We start from the raw sequence: 12,692 nt of genomic DNA on the forward strand, positions 1-12,692 counted from the left end.
GGAGAAGATGGATTGTTTATATTCAAAAGAAGCATAGAGTGGTAGAATACAACTTAGGTTTTTAGATTTCTTTTATTTTGTTTACTCTTTCCATCTCTTTATGTAGATTAAGATATTTTGTGGAGTTAGAGATATTAGTATTTGTTTACTTATATATGAATATTATCCTGGGATTAGGTTTGGGAAGTCCGGGGGGTGGTGGGGGATTTTACTTGCTTTTGTGTTTATGCTTATGATTGTAAAAAAAAAATAATAATAATAAAAAAAAAAAAAAATTATTGTTCAGACCACCTATTCTCAAATTTGCGGATGTTGTGATTTGTTGATAGATGGTTTGGCGGTATAGAATCTTATAATTTAACGTCAAAATACCTTCCATGAGAAAAGCTGCATAAGAATACTATTTAGATAAGCACAAACACACTGCAGCAACCCGGAACATCAGAAAAAGGAAACAGATCATCCATACAACATCTTCCAACAAAATGGATATCCACATTAGGATACGTATATTGCTATAACTATAATGCTTCCTTTGCTTGCAAGGAAAACAAGTCTTGGTCACAAAAAGAGTTAGATTTCTAACAGTCTTCCCTAATTCTTGAACAAGCTATATGGCCCTTCATTGCAAATACCAAAGACACTACAATAGACTGGAGACAGTTCAAAGTGCCACTGAATTAGACCTGACTCAGCTCTTCCAGGGATATTCCAGTAGTTTCTTTGACCTTCTCCATCCATCTTAACTGTTGGCTTCTTCTCCTACTTTCTACAACCTTGTCAATCATAGTAGGTTTGTTTTTTAAAAAAATAATCATCCGCCCATATTAGGGGTTCCTAAATGGTTGGTTCTTCTTGCAGACCATGGTACTAGGGAGTCATTATCTTTGTCTTCTTATTAATCCAAGAATTTTATTTTCTATTTTTATTTCCATAAGGCTAATAGTAGTGTTATCTACATATTTAAGTTCTTAATATCTCAGCCTATTTTGATTCCAGCTGATATCTCTTCTAATCCTGCCACTTTCTTGTATTATTTTTAACCCAAACCAATGTTATACAGGAAGTAAAGAAGGGGCTCAGACCATTCGTCAACAGAATAGGAACAAATTTGATGTGACAGCAGAAGCCAGCGAAAGAAAAACTGAATTAAAATATGAAACCTACAGAGAAAAAAAATCCCCAAAATATCTCTAGGAGAGAGGCACCTGGGTAGCAACTTGAAATGCTTCCATTGTTCCATTCTAAGCTCCTCCCTCCAGATTGCATACACAGACAGGATCTGAATCAGTCCTTCCCTACCTAAACTTAACTGACAGGCAGATGTTCCTGTGAGGAGATAATCACTGAATAAGATAGTTGCTAAACAAAGACTACCTGTAATAATGCAGCTGTCATAATACAGGAGTTACATAGATATATTGTGTTATACCATTAACTTCTCAGGTCATGGCATACAAATATTAGTATGAGCATATCAGCAACTATTTTCTTACCCTTCTAGCTACAACAGACAAAGTTATCAGTATGACAGTTAAAAGCATCAAACTGCTGGCAAGTAGTTCCTTTATGCTCTTAAGAGTAATAAAATGGTTGACTGGATTGCCTACTATAATGCATAGCATAGTAAGATAATTAAATTGTTTCACTCTGGCAAGAATTAGAAGGCAATTTAGAAGAACTGACAAGATTTGTGGGATAGGAAGTACTGCTGATATTCTCTTTTTTCATTTAGTTATTTCTAGAATTACTGTTAATATAAAACTTGGCAGCTTATTCTTACAGGGAATCTAAACTAACAGAGATAATTCTGGAATGCTATTTCTAAATTTGCCACGTCTCCCTAGTGATTTTTTGATTAGCATAGTCACCTACTCTGTCCTCTAGAGTTTTCACGTACGTTGTGAGAATTAACAGCAATAATTAATCTGCTGGTTTATAGATATTGTGAAAACCTGAGGGACATGCAGATGAGCATTTCAGAATATGAAATGAGAAAATGGATACTTCAAAACCACATAATTGCAGAACAGTAAGAACATCTGACTAATTTAAAGGCCGCTATAAACTCATAGATTTATTAGCACCTTTCTGTTAGGGAAAGGGAGGGAGAACACATCTCACTTACCGTCTGAGGGCATTTGCCAATTCTGCAGTCAGCTCACTTTCATTGTAAGATTTGAGCTCAGTTAGTGTTAATGATGCCGATGTGCCATCTGTGCACTCCTGCAAATTAAACCCAGACAAGGTAGGATTACCTTACATAAATCCAGGCACATTTTAAAGTTTATAGTAATCATAAAAACATAGCTTTATCATCTGACTATCAGTCACTTGGCTCCATTTTAACCTCTTTCAAGGAGTCTTTCCAAATAAAAACAGCGTAACACATAATAAAAATATGTAATAAAATAATAAGATATAAACGGCTTTCAAAATAGCTATCCACAAATGCCATTAAAACTTAAAAGACAACACAAATTGATTTAAATCCTCTTAAATATAGTATGCACATAATCCTCTAGGTATTTATACAGTAGGAAAGGAATATAACAGAATAGGGACTAGCAAAAAAAAAGCTCCTATTGTTAGTACTCAGTTTTATGCATCTTGGAAGTGCAAGTAAGAAAACTTGCAATGTTGATCTTAAAAACATATAGGGCTGCATATGGATATAGGTAGTTCCCCACACTAAAAGAACAAAGATACAACTTTAAATTGTTCCATAATGAATCAGCAACCATTGCAGCAAAAGGATTGACACAACATTACTTACAGTCTTCAAGGGCAAAAATTCTCCCCACTTCAAGCATTTGATAATTGCTTTGCAACAACTTTGAATAAGCCTAATCTCTTACTAGCCAAATATATACAGGTAGTCCTCAATTTATAACCACAATTGAACCCAAAATTTCCATTGCTAACTAAGATAATTTTTAAGTGAGTTGTGCCCCATTTTATGACCTTTTTTTATACTACAGTTGTTAATCACTTTAGTTGTTAAATGAATCATACAATTGTAAAGCAAATCTGGATTTCCCATTGACTTTGCTTGTTGGAAGCCAGTTGGGAAGGTTAGAAATGGTGATCACATGACCCCAGGACAGTGCAACTGTCATAAGTACATGCCAGTTGCTAAGTGCCCAAATTTTGATCATGTGACCATGAAATGCAATGTTCGTAAGTGTAAAAACTAGTCATAAATCCCTTTTTTCAGTGCCGTTGTAACTTCGAACAGTCACTTAAGAAATGGTTGTAAGTTGAGGACTACCTATATGACAGTAACTCACCTTACTTGACTTGTCTTTGCTGCTGCTACCAGTTGAACTGAGAGACCTCATTCTCTGTTCTTTTTGCTCTTCTACTTCTGACTTTAGGTGCTCAATGTGGACCAAATATGCTTGTTCCTGGGCTTCTCGACTGCTCAACTTCAACTCGAGAGCTTTCTTCTCTTTTTCTAGCAAGTACAGCTGTGCTTTCAGTTCTGCCATTTCTTCCTGGTGGGGGAGACAGCACAATATCAAAGTAGTATGTCAGATCAACAGAATTCCACATAACTAGCGTGCAGTATTTATTCTGTATCTAATAAGATGTGGTCTTCTTAATCGTAGGTACAAAACATATGTCTATTTTGTGTTCTATAGTTCACTACTGTTCTGGGTTAAATTGTTGTTTAAAAATAAAATGATTTTGCATACAATTATTGCAGCTATACCAGTGGTTCTCAACCTTTTTAATGCCGCGACCCCAACCGGTCGTAAGTCGAGGACTAAACCGGTCGTAAGTTGAGGACTAAACCGGTCGTAAGTCGAGGACTAAACCGGTCGTAAGTCAAGGACTACCCAGCCAGTCATAAGTCGAGGACCTTCCCTGCCCGGGAGCACTGCGTATGCGTGGTTCTGCCCCCTGCGCCGGCCAAGGCGTAGCTGGCAAGCGGCAGAGACGGAGCAGGCCAACTACCAGCTGGCCCAGCCCAAGGGAGGTAAGGCACCCGCCGGAAAAGGGGAAAAAAATGGCGGACAAAAAAAATGGCAGACAAAAAAAATGGCAGACAGCCTTGCTTGGCGACCCCCGTGAAATGGTCGATCGACCCCAAATGGGGTTCCGACCCACAGGTTGAGAACCACTGAGCTATACTTTTAAATCAAGATATCAAGATTGCCTTGCCTGATACATCATTAAATAAAATACCTTCATTGCCATGAGTTCCTGCATAAGTACAGCGTTTTCTAGATCCAGTCTTTGACTGTCTCCACGAGGCTTGACATCATAACTGAGGGGGTCAATATGGATGCTCTCCAGCTCCAGCATAGTTAATTTAATAGCTGCTCTATCATTTTTTAGTTGTTGAATGTAGTCCTTCAATCTCTGCTCATCCTCCTTTGTGAACTCTGTATCACAGCTGCTTGCTGTTGAACTAGTAGTACTTAGGAAAAAAGGGAAAACACATTTAGCAGTGATATATCTAAATAGTCCTCTTGTGTGCATAAGAATAAGAGAAATAAATAAAAACATGTCTCAGTGTACTGTAGATATTGATAAATTGTTTTTTTCAGTAAAACAGTGCTAAGAGTCAATGAATAACTTAATTGATGAATAAGACCTATCTTGTTTTAAGATTTACACAAAAGTGGGCTTGATAGACTATTTGCAAAAGAAAAGCCAAGCAGCTTATCACTTCATCATCTTTAACTACATGCTATAATCAGTATGACTTATACTCCAATATTATCTAAAGCACGGGTGTCACACTCAATCGCGTCACGTGACGTATTGCAACGTTTTTTTACCTTTGTGGAGCCGGGGTGGGCATGGCCTGTGCGTGACGCATCTGCCCCACAGGCTGCCAGTTTGACACCACTGATCTAAAGTCAGAAATACTTGGTTTTCACATTTTATAATTGTAATTTATTATTTTATTTGTATCCTGTCTTTATTTTTACAAATAACTTGAGGCAGTGAACGTATCCATCATACCTTCCTCTTCCTCTTTTCCCCACAACAACAATCCTGTAAGGTGGATTGGGCTGAGAGAGAGTGACTGGCCCAAAGTCATCCAGCTGGCTTTCATGGCTAAGACTTGAACTCACAGTCTCATGCTTTCTAGTCGTATGCTTTAACCATTTGACTTTAACCATTATTGAAACTGGCTTTCAATAATAAGTTTAATAATAATTTACTTATAGTGCTCCTTCATATAAACATAGAACACATATACAAATAGTTTTCTGAAAACAAAACAAAATTGCTAGAAGTTGGTTAACATAGACCTAAGTCTAAGTCTAAAGAGATTTAGATTTAGAAATGATTGCATTTTAAAACTGTAAAGAAACTAGCACTACAAATGCTTTATATTTAACTACATAAGCCCGCTGTCCATTTTTATGCAATATTATCTCAAATTAGAACACATAGCCAATCCGATCATTTGTACATTTCAGATAAATGTTAATATGTTCCAGAATTTCTAATTATTTCTCAGTTATTTGCCATTCTAGTCATCCAAGAAAAAAGATTTGTAGAGGTTAATTGTGATTCTTCAATTCATTCCTTAACATTCACTGTTGAACATAATTGTACTGTCACTACAAAGAGACAGAAACAATTCCACATTTTCTACAACCTTGTGCAGAAACTATGCTGTCTCCTGAGGACCTGTAATCAGCTGATGGGTAGGGGTTAAGTCATCCATTAGCTCTGCCTGTCTGGAATGCTGGATGATCTCAGTTATCAGCAAGGGAATAAATCATTTTCTGCACTGGGCTGCAATATTTTTCCATCCATTTTAGACAAAGAGAAGGAAGAAAGACATAGCACATGAACAGTTTCCCTAGCCATACTTATCATGGCTTTACATTTAGGCTTCATTTTTCATTCTATTAAACTCAACTGTCTTTATAATTTAAATAAGTTATCAAATACTGTAAACAGCTTGCCAGTCTTCTAGAGATTTCCAAGCATGCTTATCCTAGAAGTTACTGAAAAGTATTGGCAAAGTACATAGATCTCTCTGACCTATTCTTTTAATATAGTAGCCCTTATATCAGCGGTTCTCAACCTATGGGTCGCGACCCCATTTGGGGTTGATCGACCATTTCACGGGCGTCGCCAAGCAAGGCTGTCCGCCATTTTTTTCCCCCTTTTCCGGTGGGTGCCTTACCTTCCTTGAGCTGGGCCAGCTGGTGGTCGGCCTGCTCCATCTCTGCCGCTTGCCAGCTACGCCTCGGCCGGCGCAGGGGGTGGAACCACGCATGCGTGGCGTTCCCGGGCAGGGAAAGTCCCTGACTTACGACCGGTTGGGTAGTCCTCGACTTATGACCGGTTTAGTCCTCAACTTACGACCGGTCTAGTCCTCGACTTACGACCGGTTGGGGGTCGCGGTATTAAAAAGGTTGAGAACCACTGCCTTATATGCTCCAAACTTCACCAGCGAGCCTCTTAACTCTTCTAGCAACAAGTATGCTGTGGAGCAGCAGCTAACAAGTCACTTTATTATTTTTTGTTAAATTCCCTTTGCCTTCACTGATAACTGAGAAAGGTGTAAATATGCATGTCTATGGATATTCTCAGCAATCCAAATCATGGTTGTCCCAAAGGCGCTTTTCAAAAGGCAACTGGGTTTTCTTTGTTTTTCCTTGAAGACGTTTCACTTCTCATCCAAGAAGCTTCTTCAAGCTTCTTCAGTGTCTTTTCAGTGCCTTTTGAAAAGCACCTTTGGGTATAAATATGCAGTTTTATGCAAAATCTTAGGATCCTATATATTTCAATCAGTCTCGAGGTGAATACAAGCTGACACAACCACAGTACAAAGTTTACATCAACTTTCTGTAAATTCACTGTTTATATGCTATTGTCTACAGATTCAAAGTAAGAAAACTATGAATATGGCATGCAGAAATTCAGACCTTTCTGTCAATACTTTTTATCATCTTTAAATAGAAATAATGTCAAACAAATGCAAAGGCATGTGTATTCAATTCTCAGTAGGGTGTTTGAACCCCACTGAATAACAACTGGCTCAGGAAGTAATTGAAATGTACCATTTGATCAGGAGTATCCACATTTTTGCCTACAACTGTACTTTTCTCTTTACAAATATATAGGCTTGAACAAGGACTCTGATTTTCCTCAAAAGTCTCTGAAACTTTTAATTCACTAAGAGAGACAGGAGAGAGATCAAAAGACTCAGAGAAGCCCCATGCCAAATTAATATAACATTCCATAAAATTTTCTGAAAACTTAAGTAGTCCTTTGGATCTCATATTGAGGAACAGCATAAAGAAATAAAGCAAGTTTCTTAGTAGCTAATTGTTAACTGAGTTCACTACAGACAATAAGTTTTTTTATAATAGAAAAGCTGATAAAGTTATAGTGGCTCAGAAGATACCTCCACATAAGCCTTGTATTGTGCAAACGATGTAAAATTTCAATTAAATGAACTACTGTAAACCTATTATGTTATGTTTCTACATATCACAAATGACAATAGACAAAAATATAGTCTAAATGCCCAGGAATATATGCCTATGTAAAAAAATAACCATTTTGGATTAAAAATTTGAGCAAATTCTTAAAACTTTTATATCTCTATAAGGATTTTAATGGTCTTCTTTTAACTTGTAAGCCAGTCAGAATCACTTATACAGTGAGATGGATGGGACGTTAATCTGATCAATCAAACTATTTTTGGTCCTAGGCCATGCATGCATGCCTACTACAAATGCAGTCTGGATACTTCTCTCATAATGTTCTGAATTCTGGTTTTATATTGTCATATCTGTGTTTAAATGCATGAGCTTAATCCCGTAGTTGAGTTTTAATCCCAGGAGCAGAACTGGGGGATGGGAAACTTTTTTCAGTCATCTGTTGAGATATTAATTTCAGCTTCTCTGCAGCAGAAAACAGTGTCTACACAAGAGCCCTTGTTGTGCCTTCCTATTTATTCCCTGCATTCTTTATCCAAAAGCTATAGAAAGTACTGTAATATTACTAAATGTATTTTATACCAGAAGAATGTGACCACCCTCTTATGGGGTTAATTATATCAAGTTGCTCCTATGTTAGTTTCTTTCCAGAACAGACTACAGATCAGGGCTTATAATGTGATGTTTTTTAAGACAGGCAATATAACTGCTAACACATTCTCCAATAATTACAGTGATTTTTGGATTGTGCCACTTTAAGTATTTCCTGTTAATTATTACTCACCTGCCTGTATTGTCTCTGTTCTAATCACTAAAATTCAACTGGCTTCCCTTCAAATAATGTCAAATAATGAAGAAGAAAGTATATTTACAGCAAATGTTTTCAACATGTTTTATAAATATAAATCCTAAATATGGCTTTAATGGACTCAAACCCACATTTTAAATTTGGATTAGTCTATTAACCAATTATACTGTAGGCTTACTTCCATATTTGTTAAGGCAGCATCATGCTTTTGTGGGAGAGATGTAATGGAGACAACTCTAAATTTAAAAACAAATTTAACAAGACATAGGAGGCTGAACAGATCCATATTTGTGTAACAAATGTAAAAAATCACTGGCTATAGTTGCAAAAAAACAGTGAAGTAAAACAGTATTTTGGACATATGACTCTTTTCACATTCTAGCACATAGGTATGCTTTGGGATATGAATATATTAATCATGTTCTTTAAATTAATAAGCTTTGCTGTATTTCTAGTCTAATGTTGAGCAAATAGGAGAGAGTAGTACATATGAAGTTTGGAACCGATATAATTATGTCCTTAAACTTCATGAGAGAGCAGATCGTTGTGGGTAAATATGGGTTAGAAGAAAATCATTACAATTTTTGTGAAAGGTCATGTATTTACCAGGGTATATTTTAGGATATCTAACTATTTGAGTACACCAATATTCAGTGGTAATACTGTATCAAAATGAGTTTGGAGTTGCAGAAAGTTTCAGGAGTCATTTTGCTGATGGCTCTTTTAGCTTCTTCTGCATTACCTAAATGCCATCTAATGTATCAATGGTACTTATAAACAACGTACACATTCACTTTCTAGTTATTTATTCCATCTTTTCTGCAGTAGTTCAAGGTGTTTTAAATGGGGATTTCTCTTCACTTTATTTACATAACAAACTTGTAAAATTGTTTGACTGAGAAAGAATACTTGATGCCGAATCAACTTGAATTACATGAGCAGCACAGAAGTATTAAAAAAAACCACTCTTCTAATAAATTAATAAAATATATCTCAGAGCTGAAGTGTGGGGCCTGGAATGCAGATCGGTTCCTCTTTATGAAATGAGATAAATTAATTCTTTTTCAGCAGAAGGATTAGGTTGTAATTAGTATTCTAATATTATATATCTAGCAATTTGCAAGGGATGATTGTAATAATCTCTGGGAAGAAATATTTTAAAAGATTAAATAGAATATGAATGAGCGCTATAGATTAGAATCCATATTTATCTGACAAAGTAACCTCTAGTCCCTGAAAGTTTATGCTACAAATAGACTTTAATGTCTTGATACTTGTGTTTACATATCAAGCTATGCTGGCTCAGGAATTCTGGGACTTGAAGTCCACGAGTCATAAAAGAGCCAAGGTTGCCTACCCCTGCGCTAGTGTCTTATTTTTCCTCCAAGTTCAATCAATTGTGCATCTTAGAAACGTGCTTTGAGGCTGAGCTTTTGTCTTTAAAACGATTATTACTTCTTCATCCACCAGAGATGTATTTCTCTTTTCACAAAGGAATAGGCAGTCTTGACTGGGAGGCTGCAAATTGAAATTCTAGCTATTAATTTTATTCACCGCCTAGTAATAGCAGCCTGTGTGCTGCTTTTTCCCATTTTATTGCAAATGCTCCCTTTTATCGCCTTTCACCTCCTTGTCCCCAGTGGTTGCCTGAGCATTTGTTCCCAGTAATGTGCTAGGCAATCTGACATTCAGCAGCTCATTTTTGATGCCGAAGTTAAGCCCAGGTCAACACTTCAATTACAAACCCCGTTTGAAGGGGTCTCAAACAGCAGAAGAAATTATTCACATTGACATGAAAAGTCTTTTCCAAGGACAAAGGCTCCCCCATTTCCTTCACAGAGTTTACAAAAGAATTATACCAAACATTTGGAATATCACTGGACACTTGTGTATTACACAGAATCTGTGAGCTTCAATCTTTTATACAGTTCTGCGGTTGCACAATTCAACCCCTATAATTGTACTGTGTTTTAGTAAGCGATCATCCAGAGGAACCTACGGTTGTTGCCAAAACATCCTCAAGGAAGGTGCCAAAAGGAAGGTGCCAAAACATCCTCAAGGAAGGTGCGCATGCCCGAAAGATGGCGGACGCCGTCCCGTAGCTCCGCTGTGGTGGAGCTGAAGATGGGTAGAGGGGGGGCCTTGGAGACCCCCGAAGAGACCCCCTGGTGAGTTTCCCGGGAGTGGGAGGAATCAGCCGTTTGCCGTTCGCCGTTTTTCGTCTTCGGCGGCCTCGGCGGCGAGGCCCTTCCATCTTTGGCGGCCTCGGCCTATCCGCCTTCGGCAGCCTCGGCGGCCTCGGCCTCGGCGGCCGCGGCGGNCTAGAACAATTATAATGGCAATAAAGAAAATGCTAATGTTTCATTGTAGAATCATAAAGGGAGAAAGAAAATGCAGTTGCGATTCAGTTCCAGGAGCAAAAGCAGATGTCTAATGCTTTTTCTTAAGAAAACTTTGGAAATGAAGGAACATTGTCCTTACACTTTTGAGGGAACCGTAGCTCACCTCTCACTGACTGGGGATTCTACCAGTTAAAATCCCCAGTAAACTTGGCAAGTAATAGTTTACATTGCATAAAATATATTAATAAGGACTGCTGGAGGAATTTGATTGCGGCAAATTTCAGCATGCGTGGATTTAATTTGTACCCTCTTAGTTTGATGTGAAGATCATGATTAAATAACTCCCTCGTGATTCCACTTCCTTCATGGTCTGATAAGAGGCACCATGAGTTAGTGGCTTAATGATGCTGGAGATGGTCTTCGTTGGAGTGGTTTGAGCCCCAGCATCATGTGACGGGGTGAGCTCCCATCACTTGCTGGACCTTCCCAGATGTGACCCCTATTTGTGAGGTGACTTTGATGGACAGAGGAAGCCCCGGATGATGCTGCAGGATGCCATTTGTCTTTCTCTCTGGGGTAGAGCTAGCTCACCCTTGGTGGTGCACTGTGGATAGTACGAGAGTGTGAACTGAATCAGTTAGCAGTCTTAAAGCAGCCAAATAACTACTCTGTATTGGTATTGTAGTCTCCTGGCTAATGTAACAACGCCATACAATAAACCAATAATACACCATGTCCTGATGTTCTCACCTGAAGAAAAATATGAAAATGGACTTTAAAGAGATTCTTTCTGGAAACAGTGCATTAAAAAAAAAAACATTTAAACAACAAATGGATGCTGAACCAGATTGCATAAGCAAACTTGCTTCTGTAGAACCAGATGCCAAAATTACTGACCCAGATCAGATTCTTACATGAGCTGGTCTTGGACTATCCCTAGATTGATCTTCAGAAGCTTTCAAGTCAGCTGAATCCGACACCATGCACAGCCCTTTCAACAGAACCAGTGGTGACATTTATTCGTGACTCACCCAAACAATGCAATTTTCAACGAGGCTCACATATGCCTAGACCAACCTTTGCTAGTGTGGTGATGCTAATTTATAAAATGACACCTACAGGTAATCCTCGAAGGCCCTGAAAAAAGGCACTTATGACCGCTTCCACAATTACAACCTTTCTAGCATCTCCGTGGTCATGTGATCAGAATTCGGATGCTTGTCCACTGGCTCATATTTATGACGGTTGCAGCATCCCGGGGTCATGTGATCACCTTTTGCAATCTTTTGGCAAGCAAAATCATTGGGGAAGAGAGATTCATTTAACAACTGAGTTAACAACCAGTGGAGCAACTTGCCTCAAGAAGTTGTGAATGCTTCAACACTGGGCGTTTTTAAGAAGAGACTGGATAGCCATTTGTCTGAAGAGGTATAGGGTTTCCTGCCTGAGCAGGGGGTTGGACTAGAAGACCTCCAAGATCCCTTCCAACTCTGTTATTCTATTTTTCTACTCTGTTCTATTCTATTCTGTTCTGTTCTGTTCTACATTCCATTATTCTATTCTATTCTATTCTATTCTATTCTATTCTATTCTATTCTATTCTATTCTATTCTATTCCATTCCATTCCATTCCATTCCATTCTATTCTATTCTATTCTATTCTATTCTATTCTATTCTACATTCCATTATTCTACTCTACTCTACTCTAGTCTAGTCTAGTCTAGTCTAGTCTACGCTATTCTTTTCTATTCTACATTTCATTATTCTACTCTACTCTACTCTATTCTATTCCTAACTTATCAGCTGCAGTGATTCACTTAATAACAAGCTTGTAAAATGGGGCAAAACTCACTTAACGAATGTCTCACTTAACAACAAATCTTTGGCTCAATTGTGGTTGTAACTTGAGGACCACCTTTATACCTGGCTCCCTGCTATGTATCAACGGCCCTGCCTGAGCTGGCGGACGTGATAGCCGGGGTGGCGGTTGGAACCCCCAGACTTATGGTCTTGGGGGACTTCAACCTTCCATCAGCGGGCGAGACGTCGGCGGCAGCACAGGAGTTCTTGGCTTCCATGACGGCCTTGGACTTGACCCAGTTAATTCAGACCCCCAC

At 38.2% G+C, this 12,692-nt stretch overlaps 1 protein-coding gene across 1 annotated transcript in view; it reads right to left on the reverse strand.

The window, feature by feature from the left end:
• The window catches only part of MCC (MCC regulator of WNT signaling pathway), a gene marked incomplete in the record, with an annotated part of 78,492 nt that overhangs the window by 8,334 nt on the left and 57,466 nt on the right, over positions 1-12,692 (reverse strand). The window contains 3 exon segments of the mRNA XM_015822393.1: positions 2,129-2,226; positions 3,291-3,497; positions 4,192-4,426. Of these exon segments, the coding sequence (XP_015677879.1) occupies positions 2,129-2,226; positions 3,291-3,497; positions 4,192-4,426 (540 nt within the window).

The sequence above is a fragment of the Protobothrops mucrosquamatus genome, unplaced genomic scaffold (assembly GCF_001527695.2).
Source record: "Protobothrops mucrosquamatus isolate PMUCROS unplaced genomic scaffold, P.Mucros_1.0 scaffold1545, whole genome shotgun sequence".
Lineage (NCBI taxonomy): Eukaryota > Metazoa > Chordata > Lepidosauria > Squamata > Viperidae > Protobothrops > Protobothrops mucrosquamatus.